The sequence below is a fragment of the Aulostomus chinensis genome, chromosome 7 (genome assembly GCF_037954235.1).
Source record: "Aulostomus chinensis isolate RoL2024-O1b breed Wild chromosome 7, RoL_Achi_v1.0, whole genome shotgun sequence".
Classification (NCBI taxonomy): Eukaryota; Metazoa; Chordata; class Actinopteri; order Syngnathiformes; family Aulostomidae; genus Aulostomus; species Aulostomus chinensis.
This window is the reverse complement of record NC_141326.1, coordinates 3164607-3191708: the sequence shown is the minus strand read 5'-3', so window position 1 is coordinate 3191708 and position 27102 is coordinate 3164607. Positions and strand designations below refer to the sequence as shown.

Below are 27102 nucleotides of genomic sequence, written 5' to 3'. Positions count from 1 at the left end.
GGATCTGAGCTCGGAGTGAAGGTGGGTTAGGAGCTGAGGAGGAGATGTTGGTTGATGTCTGATCGCTCCAGAGCAGATCCTCCTGCAGTCACAGCACCTCCAGTCCTTCGACATGGAGCTGGCACACTGACGCTTTGGAATTACTTCTGACAGAGGACTTATTCAGCCTTGGTGGAGGTTGACGCTCTCTGAATAGAATTAAAGGAACAGTTTGGTTCTTTTGATGTGAAGTCTATGAGACACTGACTGGGGATCAGTGTCTCATAGACCCCACATCAAAGGAACCAAACTATTCCTTAAAGGCCGTACCCGACTGGTATCATCCACGGTGCCTCGCCACAAAACCTCAAGATAAAAATGTTTCACATTGTCACTAATGTGCCACTGTTAGAGGATTATATTCAATATTTAAACATTATGTTTATATAAAGAGAGCGTTTGTTAATTTTTTGGTTATCCTGAATTTTCAGTTTGTGAATGAAATTCTAATCATTATTTTTACGTAAAATTAATTGGTATTGTTTAGAATTTGATGATGGGAAAGAGAAAGTAAGGCTGCACGGTGCTGCAGTGGTCAGCACTGTCGCCTCACAGCTAGAAGGTTCTGGGTTTGAGTCCCGGCTGGAGCACAGGATCTTTCTATGTGAGTCTGCATGTTCTCCCTGTTCCTGCTGGGTTCTCTCTGGTACTCCAGCTTCCTCCACAGTCCAAAGACATCAAGAGGGGACCAGGTTAATCCAGACTCTAAATTGACTGTAGGTGTGACTGTGAGTGTGTCTGTCTCTATGTGTTGGCCCTGTGATGGACTGGTGATCTGTCCAGGGTGAACCCCGCCTCTCGCCTGTTGACGATGGGATAGGCTCCAGCCCCCCTGCGACCCTTAATGTAGGGATAAGCGGAAGACAATGGATGGAAAGAGAAAGTGACGACGTTTGCTTGGTTCAATTTTTATACGCCGTCACTGCCAGAAAAATCCCATTAAACGTTGTGATACAGTTGAAAATTAATCAGGGTCAGAGTTTAATTTCTAGTTCCTCTCACTCGAGGGAACAGATGACGTTAACCTCACCTTGGGTATTTATGAGTGTTAAACACACATGCTGTTATGTCATCATCCAGCCCCTGATTTTCTATTTATGTGTGTTTTCCTGGGAAGTAGCATTGCTTCCACTAGCCTGCTAACTATTTATAGCGTCTGGATCAGGTTACGCTGTTTCACTTGAACACAGGAAGTTTTTTCAGGGGTAATGAGAATGTGCCAGCCCAGAAAAGTGAAAAGCACACTCAGCGAGCCCCAGGGGCAGACAAAACAGCATTAAGTATTAAGGCTGTTTAAATGGGGAGAAATTCCCTGTGTCAACCCAATTTCCCCATGAAGGCGTGAGGAAGCCATAATCTCAAAAATAACATGTTGACAGAAGGTATATGTTCATGGTGCTGCCAGTGCTGCAGTAATGACCCAGGCAGCGGCGGCAGCGAGGTGGCGAGGAACTACCCTCAGAATGATCCTCTGACTCACAGGGGCAAATCAGATGTGATGAAATACTCAAGACCTTTGAGGGAACAAACGCACTATTAGTAATTTAAGACGTTCCAAATAGCAAAATAATCCACAAGATCAACTGAATGAATACGCTGATGAGTGAGGAACAGCATCTACACAGCAAAGTGAATATTTCAACCTCAGAATACAAATACATAAAGGAAAAATAACAAGGCTACTGTATTATTTTTAATGTTGCTTTTATGAATGACACATTCAAGCAGGACACCTGTATGGGATGTCTCTCGCCTCACCATTACAGAGGCTGCAGATGCTCATCATTGGTCCACGCAGGCTCAGAGCGCCGCGTGGGGGGTGACACACGTCTCGTCTCCTGCACACCACCAGCACAAATCAACACTCAGTGAACCTTTAATTCACTGATCTACTTAATTACCAGCAGGATTAATGAAGACACTGGGGACCCAGCAGAGAGAAGGTGTAAAGGAACAGGAGTTAAAGGATGAGCCGTGCGAGACACGGCTCCATGTAATGGCGGATATGAACCTGCTAGCATGCCAGAGGCCTGTTAAGAGAGTTCAGGGGAACCGTCTCAGAGAAAGGATTTGTTTGACCGAGAGAAATCTGTGAGTTACAAATGGCAGGACAGATTCATTTCAGCCGCCTTCCGAGAGGGTCATTTAAACTCCGCATTATGGGTGGGTTCAACGTTTTTGGCTATATGGACTGTAAAGACGCTTGCTGGATCTGATTTACGGCCCGGGTCCATTTGTCTTATTATGATTGTTGTTTTTATTGGCCAGTTTGTAGCCTCTCTGTTGTGACTAAGCTGGTGAAGGTCAGCCAGTTCAACACTTTGGGAGTGTAAAACTGCAGACAAGTTTTGGAAGGATTGCTGTTTCGACATTCATGGCACCCTGGAGGTTGTTCACCCTACGCCGCCTCTTGTGTCACCATCAGGCAGTCCTCCAATCCCAGGGCTGCACCCATCCCTGGGGTCACTAACACAGGGGTCAGCCTAACCTCACCAGCTCCAAGGGCCTCACAGAAAGACCCTCACCCCAGCTCAGTCTACAGGGAGAGTTGAGTGTCACCCTCTCTGCTCTCGAGGATACAAAACCTGCAAAATGACCACAAAGATGACGAGCCGGGTTTGTTGTATCGCACTCAGAAGGTCTCCACTGGAGCGATGCTACTGTGTCCCAGCCCCCGACGTTACACTCCAGCAACTTCTGTGTTGCTCTAACTCTGCATTAGGAATGAAAGCCCCTCCCATCAACCCCAGCTGCACTATGTCTTCAGCACTGATTACCAGAAGCAATTATACCCAACTGATTCCAGCACAGTGAGACGAATCCACGAGCACTGACGCTCCTCAATGTTTTTCATGTTTTTGTTAATCGCAGGTACTGAGGCTTAAAACAAATTTAGCAGCCGTGTTCACCAGATACCAGTCAGTTCTAGCTCAGTCTTTGTTGCCAAAAAGTTGCAGCTGCAAAATAATAAAATCACATGCAGCAGAGGGACTGGTGGCCCTTCCCACTGCCTGTTATTTTGGTGCCAGGGAGCATTCCTGGAGCTATGCAGTTATTAAAATTTCAAGTCACACAAACTGGGTTAAGCGCCACATACTGCACACATTTAGTCCAGCTCAGTAGCCAGGAGTAAGGCTACACTCCTGCCTTTACAGCGAAGACATCCACCCCTTTGCAGTCTGGTGTTGAGGCTGGAGTGCAGCCGGAGCCATGCAGGGGAGCCAGCAGGCAGGGCAAGGCTCTGCTCGATAGCTGCTTCTGAGGGAGCAAAGAGGTCTTCATGATGTCCCCTCGTCCTTGTATTACACTTAATAAACTGGTTTACGGTGAAGGACATGCGAGGAAGACGCACATCCTCCATCCAGGCTGTCCTCATTATAACCCTCAGGGACTCTTTTGTAGGCTGCTATGTAGCAAGGTTCCTTCAGCGGGGCCTCCTGTAGCAGCTGAAGGTGTGCTTACAGGTTTTTATGAGGTGCAAAGTGAGCTATTATTTCTCCAAATCCTTCCTGCCTTTCCTGAGGGCAAAGAATTCTCTGTAAACGCCCCCAAAAAATACTTGTATGTGGATTTTTACAACTTGAAAAGTGTACTTACAAATGACCTCTCCCCTTTTTTTGGCTGAGAGATGCAGAGTTGGAAGGCAACACTGCCAAGCTTTGCTCTGCATGGTAGAGAAAGATTCTAGTAAACAGATTAATGAAATCCTCAAGTTTCTATCGAAGGCAGAGGGACCATCCAGAGAGGTTCCAACACGCAGCATGGTCTCCACGGCAGTGCAGTATTCATGCTAAAGCAACACATTATTGAGGCTCCAGCAAAGGGTTGCATCTCAAATATGTGAGCTCCTCACTTGTAACGGAGCAGAGTGGTGGTTATTAATATTGGTAAAGACTTATGGGAAGTCTGACTCAAACACGGTATGGGGAGGCCTGTGGAGGCTCCATGCCCTCGTAGTGGGACGCCCTGTCACGGCACATTAAAAGTCTTTGTTTGAGATTCTCTTTGCATGTCCTTTACAATGTGGAGTAATCAAAATAATCCTCCGTCTATGATATGAAAAACCACATGACCACACATGAGGCCAGTAAAGAGCAAGAGCCTGCGTCCTGAGTGACTGCTCCTGTAATCCCACCACACGTAGCGGTGTAGGCTGACAGAAAAGGCCTGAATGAGAACAAAGAGCTGCAGCACCATTTCCACAGCTTCGTCATGTAGTATTGATTTTCCTGTGGTTCAACCCCCCCCCCCCGCCCGCCATCCCTCCCTCTGCTCTACAACGCCTCAGGACTGTACTTGTCATCTCATTTCACCAAGCCAGTCGGGGGGCTTTTACAAATCAATTACCAGTCACTTGCTGGTTGCTCTATTAGAGGCTCTGGATTTTGGCGCTCTGTGCAGCAGGCGGCCAAAGAGACTCATGAACTGACTCGTTTCCCCACCTGGCTGAACCGGCAGACTCCCTGAGAATCCAGCAGCTCCTGTTGTCTTTACTTTTATTCTATGATAGAGGTAATAAGTACCAGTCTACTGGCAGCAAAAGATTCACAACACTGACAGAAAATTTGTTAATGCAAACTCTAAAATTTTAATTCAGAGCTTTTGTAGTTTTCTTGTCTGTATGTGGGACGCACGCTGCAACGTCTGAGCACCCTAAGGTTCTCCCTCAGCGGGAGTGTTTGTCAGCTTTGCATCACGGCCTTTGTCCTCACCTCATGTGAATTATGGCGTGATATTTTCTGAGGTAATTGTTTATGGTGAAATGGCCGAGACGGACTAGTCGCTGAGTTGAGGACTGTCAGCGTGCGCCACACAACGATACATCACATTCCACACACAAACCCTCCATTCACTCATGAGTAAACTTTGTTGCTGTTTTTTGTTGTTTCTGTTTCTTCTGTCATGGCGTCAGGCCTTGTATGGCTCTACCTCTGACATGTCTTGGTGGCGAGCTGTCGACGACCACAGTGCTCACTCATGACATCACCGTGTTTTAGTGCAATGTTGAAACACAAAGTGTGTGTGTGTGTGTGTGTGTGTGTGTGTGTGTGTGTGTGTGTGTGTGTGTGTGTGGAAGATAGTGGTGGCCTCAACGAGTCGAAATCGCGTAGCAGTGAAACTTCTTGTGGCCACTGTTAATGTCAAAACTTCAAATATATTTGCATTTTGTTTTATTGTTTGGACCAAAAAAAAGGGATTTGAAGGGGTTTGGCTGGGGGGGAGGGGGGGCTGTGAAATGTTTTGATTCAGGAGAAAAGCTACTGACTGAAGAAGAATTACCTTCGGTGGGACACAAAGAAAACACAGACATTTATTGCAAATGTCTGTTAAATGTGGGGGTGTTTGTTTAAAGCGGTGGGAATAACGAAGCAGACATTTAACTTTGCAGAGGTAAACGATGCTAAGCTAAATGTCAGATTGGACCTGCTGTACAGTGAAGACGCCACACTACTTAAATCCTGCTAACATAAACAGCAGCCACAAAAACATGACCAACGGAGCTCCAGTTAGGACTCCAACCAACAAGCGAGCTGAACAAGTCCGAGCTGTCAAACCTCGAGGAAATCATGTTTACTTGTGGGATTTGGTTGATTGATTCTTGAGATATACCAGGATATTTGTGGATACAGCGGTGGTCCCAGTTACGGGTGATTTATTCTGTCAGTTCTGCTAAAGTACTCAGGCAGTGCCTTCTGGCTTTTCATTGCTGGACTGCAGTTTGTCTCATTAACCTGCATCATTTGTAGTAAACACTGCCAGGCAGGAGGTATGACTTCATATCCAATCCCTGCTTCAACATCACGCTGTGCTCCTGCTAAGACTGCGCTTGACATCCTCTTTGCTAATGGGGGCAAATGAAAACAATTTGCATTCTCTAAATGCGAGGAAAGTAAAAAAAAAACAACATCAAAATGTGACTGCAGTCACATGATGAAAGAGTAAGACAGCTTTTCCAGGCATGAGGCAGACTGGGAAAACAGACAGAGATCTGCCAAAAGTTGCACCGCATCAGCCAAAGCTGCACCATAATGGCTTTATTGGACTGACGAGGTGAACACGCTCGCTCACTTTTACAGCGCATTAGGGTGTTGTCATGCTTTGTTCACTGAGGCTGATCATTTTTCATAATGCGATGGACATAAATGCAGAGAGCAGCTGGCCTGCTTTTTGAGAGCAACTGTTTGTCCTCAGCAGTGCCTTTGCTGCAGACACATCCAGGACACCGTCACTGGGACAGACGCAACAAGGTTAGCGAAATGCAAGTCACTCCAGTTTAGAACTGTCAGAGTGGAACTGGGTGGCGGTGTGTGCTGAATCTGACCTCTGCCTCTCCAGCTGAGCTCAATGTCGCAATTTGATTCTCTGATCATTTTTTCAAATGAGCTCAAGATGTCAGACCAGTTTTGATGCACTATAATCTAAAACATCAATTCTGAGATTCACTTTCTGATTGAGATCAAATGTATCCGGCTTGAAGGATTCTTCACTTCTTTAACAGCTTTTGATTTCGTTGTGAATCTGGAAATCATTACGCTGATTTTTTGGACATTTCAGCTGGAGAAAAAAATAATCCTCGCAAGAAACTGCTTCTTCACCAGGGACTAGAAGGTTTAAACTTTTAATCTGGTTTAGAGTGGAGCAGCTGACTCACTCTTGGGAGTCAGCTGTCAGTTACACACAAAGCCTGCCATTAGTCAGCCAAATCTGCAAATGATGAAAGAATTGTCTGTTTTATGAATGAATACAAGCCCGAACCAAACTCAAAGTATCACTCATTTCCTGTCAGTGTTCAGTTAATAATCAGAGTTTTTGTTTGCCTTCACCAGCCTATATTTAGGGCAGGTGTCTATATGTGACAGTTGCTTCATTCCTTTTGCAAAAACCTCTGGTTAAGATGGAAAATACTGTCCAAGCGCTAAAACCAGGATGAATAGTCCTTAAATAGAAAGCAGCCTTCATCCTCATCAGTTGGTCAGAGACTCTACATGCCATGATCCACTGGCACAGGTTGAATGGACCGTATTTAGACTCAAACCACTTTTCAGTGTTGCCTCACTCACCCGGTCTCTCTCTCTCTCTCTCTCACACACACACACACACACACACACACACACTAATGGTGGGTGCTGCTATGCATGGTGCCAACCTACTCATCAGGGGCAATTGGTGGTTCAGGATCTTGTTCAAGGACACAACAACACCGGGGGAGGTGAGGATTGAACCATGGACCCTCCGGTTGCTAGACAGCTTCTTCCTCTCACCACCCGACAGACTTGCCCTTTAAATGAGGTCTCTCTCTCTTCGCTGTTCTCTCTCACTGTCTCTCTCTCGCTCTCTGTCTCTCTTGCGCGCGGTGAAGGAAGGAAAGTCTTGCTGCTGCTCCCCTGCCTTTCTCAGGGACTCTGCTTTAACTGAAGTTTTCTGTCCATCATCTTATTGTTCATTAATTATTGCAACATCATTAGCATTTAAGACGACAGGACCTGCAGATCTCTAGTGAAGGTGTGGAAAATAATCGATATTAATCGATGCACAGATGTGCATGTGCGCGATGCGAGTGCATCGGCTCATTCACTGGGTATGATGCAATTGATGGGTGAAATCTAGATTCATCTCGATGCGTTGGTGGGTATCGGTAAAATCCGATGCAAGCGCCGTTTTCTTCATGTTAAACTTCACCCCATCTGCTGTTCCCCAGGAGTTATGAATGCACCATCATTATTTTGCGTATTGTATTGAATACGGACGGAAGCCGTGAGGCACAAACAATACACTACTAGTAAAACAGCATGGACGTTCGCGCGAACAGCAGCGAGGAAGCTTCTATATTTAATGCACCCGCAACGTTTAAATCATATGTTTGGAAACACTACGGATTCGCAAAGAAAGACGGAAAGCTCGACAAAACGTCCGTCATTCGCAAAGAATGCCGCGTTAGGAAGCCGTACAACGGCAGCACGACAAACATGCAGACCCACTTCAGAAGAGTGCACCACATCACCGACAAGTCTACCGCCACCTCCCCGCTTCTAGTTCCTCGCCGGACACCGGAGAAACATTGATTGCACTGTTGAAAAAGTCACTTTAGGTTACTCATTGAGTGTTTTGTTGTTGCTGTGTACTGTACTTTTTACAGCAGTAATTATTGTTTGTTTTTCTCTTTTATTGTTGCAGAACTCACTCAAATCACTGATTCTCAGTGGCCAGTTAGAAAGTCAACTCTAGCAGTTTGGCAGACGGTGTCATGGCCATTGAATGGTTTATTTGCACCATGTTAGGCCGTGCATTAGTTGTTTAATAATGTGTACTGTAACATGACCCGACTAGGACAGAGCACTTGTGTGATGTAGGTTTGGGATTGGAATCCTTTAGGATTTTATTGATTCAGATTCCTTAACAGTTGCAGGTCTGTCTAATCCGTGTAACTACAAAACGGAACCCAAAGGACACTCATGGGTTCATTTGGTTCTATTTGTAGACTCAGAATTATGATGGTCCTTGAAATTTAAAAGTTAGAGAACCACTGCTATTGTGATTGCATAGCCGATGTGAAAGTGTGAGGAAAGTTGTTGCTGTTTTAAGATGGCAAAAAGAATTTGCATGAAGTGGTGCATCGTAAAAAAGACAAACAGCACTTTTGTTGAATTTACTGCCAGTGCCCATGAGGAATAAAGCCAAATCCTTTTGGTCGTACCAAACAGAATTCCATTTTTTTTTAGGGCCTGAGCCAGAGGGTACTTCATTTAATTTCTTTTTTTTTCTTTGCTTATTTGCATCATGTTGAATCGCATCATATCGCAATAAATTGCATCATATCGTATCGCATTGATTTGAACTGAATGATTATTGCATCGTATCGCATCGTATCGGCAGAAAATTATAATCGTTAAAAGTATCGTATCGCTGGCAGTGCATCGAGATGTGTATGGAATCGTCCTCAGTGCTGAGATTCACACCCCTAATCTCTAGATGAGAATGTGCTTTGATTCTTACAAACCACAATGGATGAGTAATAGACAGCCAGTCAATGCACCTATGACTCGCATTATGTTGACTGTTGTCTCTTGCAGGGCCCAATCACAGCCCTTCCAGAGGCGTGCCTGATTACTCATCATTTTTTTCTATTAGCTGGATTGACCCGTTTATCAGCAGGCCAATTAAATTAAACTGTTGCTAAGGAACAGTCAGTCTCAGCAACAATGGCTCATCCACGGCGGTTGAAAGAAACTTTCCACCATGACAGAAGCAAACCATAAAACCAAACTGGCGGTTGGTAAGAAGGGTCATAACATCATGTCAGTTAGAACTGGTTGTCGCTTCTAACAGAGGACACAATTTCCACTCCTGGGCTTCACTTTCAAGTGGCGACGAGAAAATGAATGCGTGATATTTAGTCAGATGCAGTGTGTACATCAGGCCATTTCATCTCTCAGTGCTTTCATTTGTCTCGGCACTGCAAAACCCTTCCCAGCGCAGTGAAGTTCTCCATCAGTCTGGATCTTTCCATGGAGCTGAACTGGTTATGTTCAACTGGAAATGCTATTCAGAGCTGAAAACCAGACATCCTCTTATTAAATGGCATCAGATCGTTCATGAGGATGATGATGTGATTATGGTACGGCCCAGAATGTGTGCCGCACAACAATACGCTCACTCAGATGATGGGCTGTAAATCTATTGGGCCCTGGCAACAGTGCGACTGGCAAGACAGACAAAACAACGGCAAAACAAAGTCAGGGAATCATTTGTCTGTTCAGTAGATGAATGAACTAAAGAAGCAACTGTAAAATGTCCTCTTCATCTCCATCGCTGTGCACCTAAAACAGGACTATTCATACATTTACACAGTCTAAATCTCATTTCCCCTAATTGGCTGATATCAACCACTTCCTACAAATTTAAAAGCCCATTTAGCTGACAAACATGACAGTGTGGCTCCTGCCAACTCATCCGTTCACTGTGACAACAGATATCCATCTTTCTTCCACATGATTTACAACCACACGTCCCAGACAGTGGAGTGTTAAATACGCCACAGCCTCCTGCATGCAGCTGATCTGAGCCTGTTGGCAAAACAGATCACACACCAACGTTTTAATTCAGCGATTCGACAGTTCAACTGAGCTGTTCACAAATGGCTAAACTATTCCTGGGATTTTGATGCCACAAAAGTATGTTGCTGTGGCAATGCAGGCTCTAGACCTTTAAGTCATTCGTCAATATGGATTTGCACTTCAAGAAATGAATGAAGGGGTCTGTGCAGCTGTTGAGGAAGGATTAAATGAGACCTTTATTCAAATAATAAAGCCGAGGTAGATTACGCCTCTACTAAAAAAAAAATCAATACGGTGGTAATGAGCTGCTGCTGATAGATGCTTGCCCCCAGGACAACGGGAGCTGCAGGATGTGTGGTTCTGGAGGTGACATAATCATAACGCCAGTCCAGATCCCCTCTCTCCAGACAACAAGGCCGTGCGTCTCCAGGGAGCCAGCATGCACACATGGCAAGGACCCCGGGCTGGCCTGCGTAGCTTCAGCTGTCAAGTGAGAGAGTCATCAGCTCCATCAATCAAGCGGAGTGATGGGTGTGATGCATTAGCAAATGACTCAGAGGGTTACAAAAAGAGCAGCTGAGCTAGTTGGGCAACTGCACATTTCACTGTGTTAAGCGCTGATAAGCTAGTTTTCTTCACAATATCAGCAGAGTGAAGTTATTTCACTTCACTTTCTGTCCAGCCGTGCGCTCAGTAATCCACACTTTGATTTAAGTTTTAAAAAGAACACTTTGTGCTCGTTTACTGTAGCATTGAGCGGAACCGGTTAGCGCATTCAGTTGAAGCAGCTCATCCGCACACGTTCACGGTAGCGCCGCACCAACGTGTTGTAGTTGGTTGGTTTTACCTCAAATCAAACGCTTGTGAACTTCAGTGCACCTGGCCGGATAAAGAAGAGGTGGATTACATGTCTTGATGTCTTTGGACTGTGGGAGGAAGCCGGAGCACCGGAGAGAACCCACGCAGGCACAGGGAGAACATGGAGACTCACACAGAAAGACCCCGTGCTCCAGCCGGGGCTCGAACCTGGAACCCTCTAGCTGTGAGGCGACAGTGCTGACCACTGCTCCACCGTGCCGCCCCAACAGTAGGGTCTTCAAATCAAACGGTATTTGCTATGTCAGCCTGGGAAACTATTAAACTGTGAAAAAAGGATAATTTTGAGCACAAAATAAAATGGCTTTTTTTTAAAGATATTTCTTTATTGCTGCTTATTTAATATTGTTAACAATTGTTATGTTGAAAACAAAACTGCAAAAATAATATTGTATATTTGGGAAGAGATATAAACATTTCAAACTCAGCAAATGATAACCACGAAAGTAGGTTCATAATCGCATTTATGTCCTCGATTTCAATACTGTGAATATTGTGTCCCGCAGCACTAACGCTCGTCATCTCCTAACAGGATAATGGTTTATGTCTGCAAAAATAAAGCTTTAATACTGACTACGAGGCTAAAAACCTTCCTAAGGTCAGTGGTCTGTGGCGGCGAGGCAGAACGGGGGAGGGTTCCTGAGTTGAAGTTTGTTTGAACAGTCATGCGCCTCTTATGCCTGCAGGTTAGGCTCCTCGCCGGGTACCCTAGCAGTCCCCCACACAAAGGAAAACAAAGCCTGCAGGCCAGCAGCCGTGAGGATGGATTTCTGAAAACTGCTTCCTAATTAAAACAGCTGCTGATGTTTCCACCATGTGGCGGTGAGAAATGTGTCTACTGTGCAGGCTGGACACGTTTGGAGGAGCCCACTTGGGGGATCCGGTGCGGTTTGGGGCCCTCTTAACATCTAATCAGGTAAATGTTGTAAGACCCTTAGCAGCTGGAGTTCACAGTCAGGACAACACATGCTCACCACAGGCTGACAGAGACCGCCCGGGGGCCCTCACTGCCACACTTAAGCAACCGTGAATCAGACTTCCATCTCGTACCATAATTCTTCCCTTTTGTCAGCTCCGCTCTTCCCTCCCAGTCTCTCTCTTCTGCATGCCCTCAATCTCCTGCAGATTAGAAATGTATTTTTCTTGCGAGCCTATTTAAGAATTCTCATTATTCTGTCAGATCAGCAGACATCGCCAACCTCAGGAGCTAGAAAAGTAAACCAGTCGCACACTCTGTCTCCCAACCCAAACTTTCCTATCGAATCAAAAATAAACTCCCGCCAATTGTGTGTATCCATCTCGCTGCCGAAGAGGAAGACCTCACTTTGGAGAGGAGCTGGAGGGAAAGTCACCCTGTTCTCAGAGGTCGGAGATGAGGAGAAACACAGCGGCCCCAGATACCGGGGGTCAGAGCTCAGCCAAAATAAACCACTTAGATCAAGCCGGCAAACCACCGCGATTCCGTCAATCTGTCACCCGTGTGACTTTATTCATCATGACAGCAAGAGGGAGCGCAAGCGAGCCAGAGAGAGAGAGAGAATGAGAAAGTTGGCTCCGTCTGTGAAATATTATACAACACAAGCTGTTCTCCATCTGGAGGGATGTCACACTCGTCTGCGTCACATGACACATGACAAGACATGACAACCTACATCAGAACTCGTCCAAGCATCAGATCAGCGTAGATCATGTGATGCCACATACGTATCTAAAACATACATTCCCAAATCCCTCTGGGTTCAGCTGAAACACTCTGGACGCACTGCAGGTGCGTCTGCAGAGGACGAAATGAAACAGTAGCCAACAGCCTCACTGACAGCAGTAACCTTAAACACATTATCCTCTATGTGGTCCTTCATATCCCACACCACCGTTTAGTTAAAAGTCCCGAGGCTGAGATTACACTTCGGGATCGGATTCAGCTCCTGCCCTCCCGCTGTGCCACGCTTGATGAAAGACTGAGCATCGGTCACATTCAAGTGCACTCAGTGCTTTTTTAAAACCTTGAAATGACACGACGAGAACCTGAGCCAGACTGGCCGTCTAGTTGTAAATAACCTGCGGTGTCCCAGAGGGTGGCATCCTGCAGCCTGCTGTGCTTCGCGTGCATTCTAGAGAGCTGAGCACTCAAACCACACACTGGGTTCTCAGGGTCCAACGGTATCAATTAGAGGCAGCTTGTGCGAAGATGTGCTTCCTCTAATGCTGCGGTCTGGTCAGAGGTAGGAAGTGAGGGATGGGAGGGAGGAGGCGAATCCGACATCTGGGAGTGTTCAGGTCCGCAAGAACGCTGTCTCGACTTTGCTTCGTCAGCTTGTTCTCAAGTCGTCAAATAAATTCCTGCACTCTATAATACACACCTGAGCAGCCTCTCATCTGTGTAATGCTCTTCCCACTGCAGATTCCTGCCTGAAGCTCAAGTTAATGACTTCAGGCACCTCAGGTCCTTCTGCACTGAATCTGCCTCGTCACGCTTGGAGAGGGCCGTCACGCGGTCAGATTTTCACTTTACATCTTTCATTGTGGCCAAAAGAATTCAGCACAAGGGGATTATTGCAACAGCGACAGTAAATCCAGTAACAGGACTAACTACGGCCAGTGACAGGATTAATATCATTGTTGTCCTGATATTTAATTTTAAAAAATCCATCTTAAAATGCTTATTGTGGGTTTTTTCCCTCTTTTTTAACAAATGAATCCTGCTCTGAATACAAAGGTAGTGAGGTAGACAGTCTACTGCCAAAAGAGTCTCGCTTACTTCATCATCAAGTACAAGACGTTGAATCCATGAAGGTGAATCCAGGCTTGTCTCGTGTTATTTAAATGACGGCTCATGAAGAATGTCTTGAAACTTGGCACAAACCCACAACTGGACTCAAGGGTTAAATGAAAGAACATAAAACAGGAGTAGGAAGGAGGGATACAACCATGATGCAGTATTTGTAGTTTTCTGTGTTCACTAGTTGGTGTTTTTACCTCCTGGCATCATCGCCATTCCTGCTTGCCGCTGTGCTGAGTTTGAAAGTCTCTGTTCTCCTCGGAGGAGGAGTATCTTCTGAGTTCTGCTGCAGTGATTCAACTGATTTCATCCAAACAAGCGACAGTGTGTCAGGATCAATAACCACATACAGATCAAAGTTACAGAAACTTCCTGAAACTTTGAGGGACAATAACACAGCAGCACAACAACATGACATAACCCTCAAAAACTGAAGGCACGAGCCAGTTTACTGTGGAAAAACTCCACAATTCAAAACATTATCACACTTACAGATCAAAATATGAAAGAGTGGAAACCCCAACACTATTCTTAGGCAGCTAAAAAAGCTGACGGCCAGCCTGGAAACCTGCTCTAATAGTTGTCAGGCTGTGTTTCCACCATTGTGCAGACGAATGCTGCATCTCTCCAGCATTACATTAATGCCACCCAAAACTAGCAAGTTGAGCTGGAACACAAGATGATGTAGCTTTTCTTAGCTCACTACCCAGAACACGTACCACCTTAATGAGTTCATCCAATTGGTTGTGACAGATTTGGTCCGCAGCAGCTTTCTGTTCCATGAACACTGAGGTCTTGCTTCTTTGTCCTTCAGCAACAACAGGCCAACACAACTAGGGTTTAACTAGCCTCTATTTGTGGACAAATGGCCTCCTTCATCAGGTCCAGGGAGAACAGAGGGACCACACAACCCTTTCCCCTCTTACAATGGACAAAGGCACGGCCACAGGACCCGCCAACTTGTGTCATAATCTCGTCGAAACGAGCCAGTGGTCCCTGTCAGAGAGGAAGAATATGGAGAAGGATAGGCTCATTGTTGGGGGGTGGCCTTCTCACCGAACTAGCATCCCTGTTGGAAGAGGGGGACAGGGGAGTTTTTGTTTCTACTGGCTCAAGCTTCTCTGCTTACACGTTGTGCCCCCTCGCATCCACAGTCCTGTTAATCCCATTAATATGAAGAGGGCCAAGCTTAAGAGCCATCAGCCCGCATTAGCCCTCAAAATCCAAACCCTTGTCTAGACTCACTAACAACGCAGCCCAGCAGTCAAATCATTTGAGGCCCTCAACCTATATATCCAGTCTTTAAAACATTCAGGAGAGCAATGAGCTGACGTGCCAGATGTATCGCATTATTTGATTATAAATCCCTCTAATCTCATTTTGTTGGCCACACGGCACATTTGATCCATCATTTTCACGCAGTGTGTTCCTTGGCAGCATGGATGCCTTCCTCACATGATTGGGTAGCTGTGGTGTGCGTCTGCCCTGCAGTACTGACCATGTAGAGGATTTGCTTGTTGGATGGTTCAGACTGTTTTAACACATTATTCCCATTTAAGGCGATTATTATCACCGTGTGTGTCTGTCTGTCTGTCAGGGGGCACTATACTGTACGTGTGTGTGGCTATAAGCACATGATGTATTAGGAGAGATAATCTGTTGGCTTTTAATTAAATACCCAGGCAAGGAGACTGTGAGTGCCCAAAGAGGACTAAGGTTAATGCCTGAATCCACTACCCAAGTTCTACATATGGCCCGCTTCTCATCCTGCTGCACACTAGTCAGGTGATTACAAAGCATCACAGGCTGATTCATGCAGCTTTGGAGCTCTGGCCTGGCAGATGAAACACAGCCAAGTGCTTTCAACAAACTCTGGCCATGACGGCAGCTCATGAGCAGCTTTCAGTCCCACTAACATAGCACCACTAACGTAGCACCACGGACGTAGCACCACGGACGTAGCACCACGAACGTAGCACCACTAACATAGCACCACTAACATGACATCACTAACATAGCACCACGAACGTAGCACCACGAACGTAGCACCACTAACATGACATCACAAACATAGTACCACTAACATAGCACCACTAACATGACACTGTTAACGTAGCACCACTAACATAGCACCGTTAACGTAGCACCATTAACATAGCACAACTAACATAGCACCGTTAACGTAGCACCATTAACATAGCACAACTAACATAGCACCACTAACGACACCACTGACATGACATCACTAACATAGCACCACTAACGTAGCACCACTAAAATGACATCACTAACATAGTACCACTAACGTAGCACCACTAACATGACACTGTTAACGTAGCACCACTAACATATCACCACGAACATAACACCACTAACGTAGCACCACTAACATGACATCACAAACATAGTACCACTAACGTAGCACCACTAACATGACATCACAAACATAGTACCACTAACGTAGCACCACTAACATGACATCACAAACATAGTACCACTAACGTAGCACCACTAATGTAGCACCACTAACATGACATCACTAACATAGCACCACTAACGTAGCACCACTAAAATGACATCACTAACATAGTACCACTAACGTAGCACCACTAACATGACACTATTAACGTAGCACCACTAACATAGCACCACGAACATGACACCACTAACGTAGCACCACTAACATAGCACCGTTAACGTAGCACCATTAACATAGCACAACTAACATAGCACCTCTAACAGCACCACTAACATAGAACCATTAACGTAGAACCATTAATGTAGCACCACTAACAGATCCATTAACATAGCACCACTAACATCACACCACTAACGTAGCACCACTAACATAGCACCATTAACATACCACCACTAACATAGCACCACTAACATAGCACCGTTAACGTAGCACCACTAACATAGAACCACTAACATAGCACCATTAACGTAGCACCACGAACATCACATCACTAACATAGCACCGTTAATGTAGCACCACTAACATAGCACCATTAACGTAGCACCACTAACATAGCACCACTAACATAGCACCGTTAATGTAGCACCACTAACATAGCACCATTAACGTAGCACCACTAACATAGCACCACTAACATAGCTCATCACCAGCAGAAGCAGGCGCTCATCAGAGCAATCCAGCTCCTTACAACCTTCCAGGAATATTGAGTTTCATCTGACAGCAGATCAGTGGGTAATCAAAGGGAGTTGTAGGGTCCCCTCAGCTCCAAACTGAGCTTGTCACATCAAGTCATCGCAGGTATCAGGGACTTGTATCGTGTTTCTCAGGAGTCTAGACACCATCTGGACCTGCAGTGGCATCACAGGAGCATGATCCTTGAGAAAAAAACATCATTCAGGATTAGTGAGACACTGATTTAGTGGCAGTATCATGCTCAACACCACAGCCTGCTGCTGTTCACACTCATCACTTGCTATCTCAGTGCAGCTAATGTTTAAACCAACATTTGTAGCAGTGCACTTTGCTGCCAATCTTCAAAGTATCGAATTTGAAAAGGTTGATTAAAAAAAAAAGAGACAATTTTTAACACTCAGTGTAATGGTGTCACAATTTTGGTTGACGTGCATCTGTGCTTGCAGTTCTGATGAGCTTCAACAGAGCTTCTCCCTTGTTGTTTAACGTTGGTGCATTTTTGCTGCGTATGGTTCTACATGAAGCAGCCAGTTTATCAGCACTGATCTAATATGGACAACTACCGAACTACTTCTCCATAGAAAGCTATGCAAAGTACTGCAAGTTAAAAAAAGAACAATGAGGTTCTTCAAGGTTGTTTTCCGTGAACAAAATAATTACAAACTATAAATGAGCGACAAACAATAATATTAAGTCTTCTCTGAACCGCAGGGGCAGTGGCAGATCAGCGAAGCAGAGCAGGGTCACGCCCACAGATCACCCAGGGTCTCAGGGGCTAAGTTAACTGTTTTGACAGCCACTGAGGAAACCACTGACCCAGAATGGAAAGGGAAGAAAGGAAGGCAACAGTTGAGCAATAAAGTTTGACGGACGGTGGCTTTGTTAAAGCTGATACGGTGACAATTTGACACAAAAACAGACAAAACGCATGTATTTAAATGTATTCAATATCTATTAAAATAGATATTACATTATAAATGATTATTTGGAAATTATTTCAGTTGCATTTTAATATGACGGAGAACGATACCTCCGTTTGTTTCTTATTTCTGTATCAAATATAAACCTTCAGATACACTTTAATGTCCTGCAGTTATGGGATGACGTATCCTTTCATATTTTCTATTCTACAGAACATGAGTTACAGCCAAATGAGTCAGCTTGACTTAATTATTAGAGGACATGGCGACCTGATGATAAGTTGCACGTCTGTTATTATACAACCGTCTTGTAGCATTAATGACCAGTTTGGGGTGGAGTCGCGGAGGATTCGTAAGTGTGTGATGTCATTTCATGACGGATATTTATGTGGGTGGATTTCTGCCCCTCTAATCTGAGGTCACTCCTTGAAAAACCTTGTCAGATTTATTGCTGCGTTGCAGAAGTGACCTCAGTAGTGAAGTCAAGTTGATTAAATGATCGGGAGTCAGTCATTTCGTTTCCATTTAATTTTAAAGTCAATTTTGAGCAAACTGTGGAGATGTCACAAAAAAGGACAAGCGCAATCATAGATGCGTTTCAACCAGCAAAAAAAACTGTCTCCATCATGCCACCAGAAGACGGCGGTACAGGCGACGCTACGCGTGAGTGTGGCCGTCGGTCAGGAACCCGGTGAGCGGTCTTGGGGAGTGACCTTCAGCTGTATAGTTCTTAGCTACCTGCCAGTGTTGGACATGCTGACGCTGCCCAGAGTAAACGTTTGGGCTCAAGTGAGCGAAATAAAATATTTTTATTTTCCCCGTTTCCATCAACCTTTTGTGACCCAATACTTCATCACGCACAACAAAATACACACGAGAGAAACCCGAGTAATAACATGCAGACGTTCCGTGCCTGGGCGAGCAGCGCCTGAGCTCACAGGCAAAGCCGAAGCACCAGCAGACGTTTGGTAACACGGCATTACGTTGACCTGGTTCATGTTTACTTCCTCCGTGTAAAACGCTGATGTAACCAATGCCAACACCGCCAGCGAGGTGGACGTCTGATAGGAATGAATTTTTCTGCTGTAATGTGTCTGTTTCCACACTTTATCCATGTTAGGAAGTGCAGCAATAAAACACTTTCTCAAGTTTCATCTGTATTTCACATTTTCCAAATATGCAGGTATTTCTGCCCTCACCACGGAGAATGCAACACAAAGGCCAACATTTCCAACAAACGTTTGAAGGTGAAATTCAATCATCTTGGACCTGATGACTGCGAGGGAGAGACAGGAGCATCGTATCTGCTCGGCTGTTTCCTATTGTCCTGAACATGAACTCCTTCCAACCAAGACTCCAATCCCTGGAGAATTCCAGTAACTCCATAGGGTTTTGTGGGAAAGGGAAGCAACTCACAAATATATTAAAACCCCTCATTAATGGTATTTTTAGAAACAAGTGTTTTTCTGCCAGGCTGGCTTATCTTGCAATTGTGGCGAGAGAGAAAGTAACAATTTCTACCCTCATCGCATGTCCGTTGGAAAATGAGAGCTTAGGAAAATGGAGATCCAATCTATCTGTGGTCAGACACTGAGCGGATCTTTCCAGGCTGGTGTAGCTCAACTAAAGATGGTCACGGTGGCAGGATCCATTTCTGTACAACGACTAGATGGCAGCAGATTAATTATTGCCTCTGTCAGAGTCGAGTAACTTGAGAAGAAACTGAGAAAGTCAATTAGAAAGAAAACTGTCAGCAACACTTTGCCTCCAAGTTTGTTGGTGCAGGCCTGGGAAAAAGTCTGAAGCTGGTACTCAGTATTCATGCATAATCTATAAAACCTTGCTCACAAATGTCAATCAGGCTCTCCTTATCTAAGAAAATCTGTTAAAGTAAATGTGGGGCAAGGGGGATTGGGAGGATGCCCCCCCATATCTCCGCCTTCTCCCTGGTGGGTAGAGAGACACAAACTGATGCATTGCTCATAGAAACTACCTGCTGTATCACCTGAAAGTCTCATGTTTAATGTTTCATGTCTCATTGATTGTTAAGTCTTGGATTCATCGTCCCTGACTATCACACGTTGCCTCCGTCTCCTGATACGTTGCTGTCTCCGTCCTGGCAACTACACACAATCATAACATCCTCCTTTTGAATCCACTTCAAACTGCAGCAGGGGGAAAAACAGTTCACCGCCTACCACACAGGACCATCTGGAGGCAGAATTTGATGATTGCTTTGGGGGGTAGTTAGAGGGAAGGAAGGGAGAGGGGGAGAGAGAGAGAGAGAGAGAGCTACATTAAACCATGTTGTGGGTCTCTTTTTGCAGGCAGGACAATAATTACAGGGAACAGTCTGAGGAAGCCTGACTGGGGGAAAAAAAATCGGAGATACTCAGACTGCTGGGTTGCCGCCCTTGGGCCCTCAACATAACCGCAACGCTAACCAGCCCATCCTACAGCGAAGACCATGCACGTAGGGTTACAGATCACTGCTGTGACCCAGAGCCGAGGAAGAGGCCTAGATGACCAGAATTAAAGTTTTGGGACATGAGGCGTTTAGGTTTTTGCTGGTTGTCCTATCAAAGGTATGTATGGAGGAGGAGTTGTTGGTTTTTTAATGCCTATGTATGTCTTATAAATAGCAATTATTAATCGATAATGTTAACAGGGCACTATAATGCAGCGCTGCGTTTGGTGCCACGCGCCATCAAATACACGAGAGCGTATGTGCGCTGAGCTAAATGTGGCGTGAGGGAGGGTCACACCTACATAAAAGTTGAAAAAAAGCATAACTTTTAGTTTGGACTGTATCATCCGAAGCAGCTTTACTGAAAACCATCAGGAAGATCAGGGTATTCTGCGTACATATGTGTGCCGTTAGCTTAGCCTCTAACAAGCCAGCAACACAGTCACGTGACTCCCAGTCCGAATGTTTCAGAACAGGACTCTCAAAGCCAGCCAGCTCTAACGCAATCATAACAATAAAAAATATATTGCTGCCTTTATTTTGAAGGCAAGATCAGTTCAATAGAGGGGACTTGTGGGTATTTCTTAGGCTATGGCTTGAGGAACAGGCAGTTTTAGGAACATTACGGCACAAAAGGATGTCTGCCTACGAGAGTACGTTGGTTGTCAACATGGCAAATGTGTTCCGTCGACACATCGTCACATCCTAGTGTTTCTCCGTAAAAACCTGCACAGAGCAGACAAGTGCCATTGACATATGGGTGGGATTTTTAACGAGTCTGCCTTCTTCGCCTTGTGCTTGTCTGTGAATATTTCATGCTGATCTGAAACCGAAAACACAGAAAGAATTAGGACAGACGTGGCTGCATGCTCGTTGCGTTAAACGTATAACCATAGACAAAAATACACCACTGCTTACGGAAGTTTTTACCACTGTTATTTCCCTCATTGCAGGGTTAGTATTATTAAAACAGCATGAGTTGCTGCCATCAAATTACATCTGTGAAAACGTCTGCTTCCATCCTGACTTTTTTGCTAATAAAGTTCTCAGAGTTACGGAGCGGCTTCTTGCCTCTCCAACTGTTTCAATGTTATAATTCACCATCTCATGCCCGCAGAGGCTGCGTCCTTCAGTGTGGCCTGCAACCTTCGCACATCCTCCACACAGTCACACATTAGGATATAAACCTAGGGTAGCAAATACGAGCACTTCATCCCATCCATCCTGACCTGACAGGGAACGGTAATCCATAAAAGCAGTGAGCGTGCACTCCCAGCAGAAATACACCTTGAAAACGGAAAAAGTGTTTTCAAGTGTGTAATGGGAAAAGTGTGCAACCTTTTTAACTTCATATGTACTTTGATGAACCCGTGACACAACAACTTCTCAACTCAGAGATTTTAATTTGAACTGTGCAACCCAGATTTCGCCACCTGAATGAGTTGATAATGCCTTCAGCAGGCTTGGCTGGTTCAGCCTCTGGTGTGCGTGCGGGTTTTCAGCACGCCAAAGAATATTACACCCGTATTTCTCCTCTGACACTGACCTGAGCTCTCCGTTCCCTTCACGCAGTCCAAACTGATTATAGCAGTACAGATATGAACTGCTTGACGTATGATTCCCATTTTCCAGTGTGGGTGTCAAAGCTGTGTATGCGCAAATGATGAGTGTGTCCATGGGAGTGAGCGGAAAAGCTCCCCAGTGCGATTAGGTCCCAGGTCCAGGCCGCTCTTCCAGGTTGTAATTTTTATCCAGAGTGGGTGTGGCTGACTGTGGGGTCAAAAATCTGCCCTGTATGGGATTTTGTTGCAGCCTGAAGGATAGATAACCTTTGTGATACCACGTGGCAGGGCTGGTCCACTTGTCCGGGACGAAAGGCATTATGTAGGGAGAGAATTTTACTTGACTACTAGCCAAATTAAACCTAAAAGATCTTCACAGTATGTACCACTAATGACTCAGCAGTTATTTCAACAGGTAGACTGAGAACGTCCAGCTTGGTGGAAACGTGGCTGCTCTGTTCCTTCAGGCTCTACCAGCAACAGCGCCACAATAATATGAATTACACTGTGCATTTCCCTGCATATGATAGCGACAGCTAAACAACAGCTTCTCACTGAATCGGGACAAAGATGGCCAGGTTTAAAGACACTGTACCCAAAAAACGTAGTTTCCCTTTCTAGTACTCACAGATACTGTAGGTGTCTGGAGCTCTCAAAGATGTTTGGGTTTTTTTCCTCCCTCCTTTGTCACTCCAGAATGCAGAATGAGCCAGCCATGCACGTTTAGCTTGAAGCTAACGGTGATTGATGGCTAACATCAGCAAATCTGCCCAAAAACATCCTTTTACAAACTCTCAAGTGCATCATCCAGAAGTGTTCCAGCTCAAATCAAAATGTGTGCGGATTAGGGATTAGGGTTAGCATATGGCTGGATCCAGATTATCTGGATTGTAGCTAACAAAATTCTCTGGAGATTGTAAACACATATTTTTAAGGCAGTTCCAAAGTTGTTTTGCTGCCATTGTGGTTGTTAGCTTTCAGTCGCAATTAGCTTCAAGCTAAACATCCATGGCTGGCCAAGTGACGCAGGAGGGACACCTATTTGTGAGTACTTAAAAGGCAAAAGGGTGGGTAAGGTACCATTTCCAAGTTCTACATGTGTTTAATGTGCCCCCTCCCCCCCCCATGCCAATTAAATAACTGAAGTAGGGTTCTGGCAATTAATACATCATCAGTTATATCATTCATGGAATTGTGCTTTGTGCATAATAAAAAATTTAAGATTACATACAAATCCATGTCTGGATATATTTCCAAAAATATTAGGGAAAATATTACAACACCAACAAAAAAACCCACCCCACGGCATCTTATGATGTTTAAGAAGTTCCAACAAAAAAATCCATCTCATAAATCTCTGTTATTTACCTCTAGAGACCTGAGAAAGGATTCAGGCTCTGCCTATCACATTTAATGGGCTGTTTCCCATGAAAGATTTGTCGCCTAAAATCTAAATTATTGTCACTTTTACACAGGCAAGTGAAAGGTACAGTACATTTATTTAAATCAAAGGAAAAAAGCCTCAAAGTGAATGTCGAGCCCTGCATGTTAAGAGTTTCTCCTTCATCCGTGCCCCTGAGGAGGCCTGGGTCTTCTATGGAATGTATAAGTTTGTTCAAATAAGAGTGGATCCAGCAAACCCACCTTTGATAAGCGATGTGTGTGTCCCTGAGCACTCTGACAATGTTTTTCTTTCCCGTGCACACTCCCTTCGCAGGAGTCTAGATGGCCAGAAACCGACAACTCACTTGGTATTCCAGTGCCACACCAGGACAATCGATTGCAAATCCTCAGATGTCTTATGCCAGCTCTGTGGCTTCTGGCTGTTTAACACACACACACACACACACACACACACACACACACACACACCACAAAACCTTAACTTTTAATCACAAGCCGAGTAAAACCAATAGGCTGGTTTCTCATCCAGCAGTGAAGGGAAGCGCTCTGTCTCCTCACAGAGGAATCGATGTGGCACGGTGACAAGCGGCCCCTAATTCCTGATTGGTCTTGTAGGAACATTGCTCCTCTCCAAACAAACACCAACGACATGAGACACAAAGTCTAATTGTTGATTTGTGTTGGTGATCTCATGATCCACCATCACATCTTTTCCACTGTTGGCAGCTTCTTTAGCTTCTATCAGAGTCACATCAGTCTTTACAAACAGAGAAAGTCATGCCTGTCTGTGTCCGCAACTGTCTCACTGTTGCACATCCCTGCTGCTCTCTCTCTCCCTGCTGCACGCTCTCTCTCTCCCTCAGCAGCGCCTGAAGCGACAGGAGACGGCTGCTAATTACGAGTCTAAACCAAACTGCTGAAAACAGATAAGGCTGGATGACAGAGGGCTATGCAATGATAAGGCACGTCAGAGACAGAACATGTTTAAAAAAAAAATCATCAAAGGTCGCCGTCCGGAACTGCAAGAGTCTGAAGGAACTCCAGCCACAGCTCATATTGCAACAGTCGGGGTGTCTGTCTTCCATGAACACCTGGAGGCTCTCCACCTCGCTGACCTGACAGCTCTATGGGCGTAGAACACCGTCGCTCTTGGACAGGAGAGCTCGACTCACCTGCTGAGCACAAGGTGCAAACACACAGCGGCTGCTGTAGCACCAGCATCACACTCTCAGTGGAAAAGCCTGAGGGAATGTTTAATGCAGGAAGTGTTCTATATGCAGAGCGGAGTTGTAAAGGAAACACACCCCGCTTGACAAGGGGGGTGTTAATGTAGTGTTTGTTCACTAAACTATATCCTCTGGGTGTCTTGAAATAGTTGCACATCTGTCATAAGCACACACAGCAGGGCTTCTGCTGGTACAGGGCGGCGCGAGCAGCGCTCTGGTCCAGACATCAAGGAATTCCAGGTCATTATTAATCAACTTACAGGAGGAGGATGGCATGAAAACGGCGCTGACCTACATCATAGCATGGACGGCGAAGAAATAAGCCAGAGGCTCTGACAACCATTCAGCCATCAAATATGAAAAGGCCAGCTGAGTAACGCTTCACCCGGCAGACGAAGCTCCCTTCCCCAGACCTGATGGTGTCAGAGGAGCAGCCTGCGCCGGAGGAGGCCTGCACAATCAATCTAAATATGATCTCAGTGTCGCCCACAGCGGCGTCTGACATGGCAGGACAGCAGAATAACTGGGAAAATTCATATTATTCTAAATGAATGAAATGGGGAAAAACTCCTGAGGATTTGAGGAAACATCTTGAAGCAAATCTCCACAAAATCTCACTTTTTCCTGTTTTTTTTTTCAATGAAAATGAGAAAATGACAACCAGATATTACAAATCATATCGCTGCTGCAATGTCACTCCACATAAACGCAACGAGATGCTTTTCTTCTTGTTTGGTTGTTCTTTTCTCCAGCTCTTCGGCCCCATAGTGAAGCAAATGAGAGAATCGGCGGCACGGCGTGGTTTTCCTTCACTGATCAGTCGCTTCCTCACTGCAACTTCCAGCTAAAGTCTCCCACTGCCGCGACGCCGGACACGTGGAACGACATGTATGACGACTGACACACTGCAGCGTGATCCAGATGCCATCCGCTCACAACGCGTGACATCATCAGATTACTCACTCTGTAGGTACAAATACTCAAAACACACACGCGCGCGCAGGTGTGGAGTAGGCTGCTGCTGACAGTGCCACCGCCGTGATGAATGGAGCCTGTCAAAGCTGCTGAACACCAGCGATCTAGTCTGAGATGGGGGGTTATGGATGTGGACGTCATTCATTCATCCAAGTACCTGTCATCGTAGCAGAAGTCGGCGCCCAGAGTGTTGACATACAGGACCAGAGCCACGGCGCTGCACAGCACTTCAGCCAACATCTCTGTGTCCGGCACACGCACGCACACGCACGTGGGATGGGAGGGGGGGGGGGGGGGGGTCAGAAAAAAAAAGAAACAAACAAAAACAAACAAAAAGAAAAGAAGTGGAGCGCAAACGCAGCTTAGAGGATCCCGGTCTCTCCTCCCGTCTCAGTCGCCGTCTTTGTCAGGATGAGTGTGTGAAAACAAGTCCGTGTCCCCCCCCCCATCTTCGCTGAAGTGGAGCATAATCCATCGCCGGTGTCCGTCTAACCCATGCTGGCCCGGGTGGACGGTTCCGACCCGGCTGGACCAACGGAGCGACGCGAGCCGAGCAGCGTTTACCGAGTGTGTGACGACATATCACACGCCGCCTTCGCCTCGCAGACGAGGATCAGCGCTCTGATGCTCGGCGGCCGCTGCTGCTGCTGCTGCTGCTGCCCGCTGATTGGGTGACGTCAAGCTCGTCACCGTGACGCGAGGCACTTCTGCTTTTCCTTCAAAATAAAGCTTCTTCGCCGAAGCTCTATCTTTAGGCTCAAGGCTGCAGTGAAATTCAACTCTAACAACAGTCATGACTTTCCCGTCTTGCACAAAGAAACATTCATGTATTTGTTTCTCCTCGGTCAGGATATAAAGAAACTTCCTGATGCGGTTCCTCCCTCGTGTTGCGTCTCGAAGCTGAAGCACATTGTTGTTGTTGTTGTTGTTGTTGTTTTTGAGGGGGGGGGGGGGGTTGGTGATCAGCTGGCGTTTCACCCTGCTTCCACTTTAAGATCAATTCTCTGTCAGACTAAAAACAAAGCTACACAGCAAAAAGACACAGTTTTGCAGGGAACATTTCAAAAATCTCATTGAATTTACTGTCACAAGCAATTTATCAAGCACGAATACGAATCACTGTTGCTCATTTCATTGAGATTTTTTGGGGAGTTTATTTCGACAACGTTGCTACTTCCGGTCTTTGTCTGAGTGTTACTGGTCATTTAACGCAATTGTGGTCCAAACGCATGTGGTGAGGAGGTCAGCGCATGCGCGGTAAGGATCATCTATGGAAGTAAATCAGTGTAGAACAGAAGCCAGTAACGTAGACGTGGTCCTCAGTCTGAATGGGAGTCCTGGTGTTATTCTGCTGGTTGCTATGGAATCAACATACATAATTCTGAATATTTCTGAGTGATTCCTTTTATCAATCGGCTGCTTCATTCCCCAGGGGCCTGCGGGGTCTAGCTCCTCATCTGGGCTGCTGTGAGCCTATGAATGTGCTACCAGCTCCTGTGTTTCTGTCACTGGGAGCTCAAAGAGCGACGGTACATCGAGTACAGCAGCATTGCTCTGAAATCAAGAGTTGTGTTTTGAACCAGTTCACTGTAAACTCCACCCAAACCGTTCCACAAGATGTGTGTTG

The 27102-nt window shown here is 45.6% G+C and overlaps 1 protein-coding gene across 2 annotated transcripts in view; it reads right to left on the bottom strand.

The window, feature by feature from the left end:
• Window positions 1-26089, bottom strand: part of tmtc2b (transmembrane O-mannosyltransferase targeting cadherins 2b) — a 103806-nt gene extending 77717 nt beyond the window's left edge. Inside the window, exon 1 of one of the 2 annotated variants that reach the window (XM_086208164.1) lies at window positions 25633-26089. In XM_086208164.1, coding sequence (XP_086064290.1) covers window positions 25633-25715 — 83 coding nt within the window. In that variant the 5' untranslated portion in view covers window positions 25716-26089. Of the gene's footprint in view, window positions 1-14468; window positions 14580-25632 lie in introns of those variants that run through there. The other variant, XM_086208166.1, reaches the window with a different exon arrangement.
• Window positions 26090-27102: the final 1013 nt, after the last annotated feature.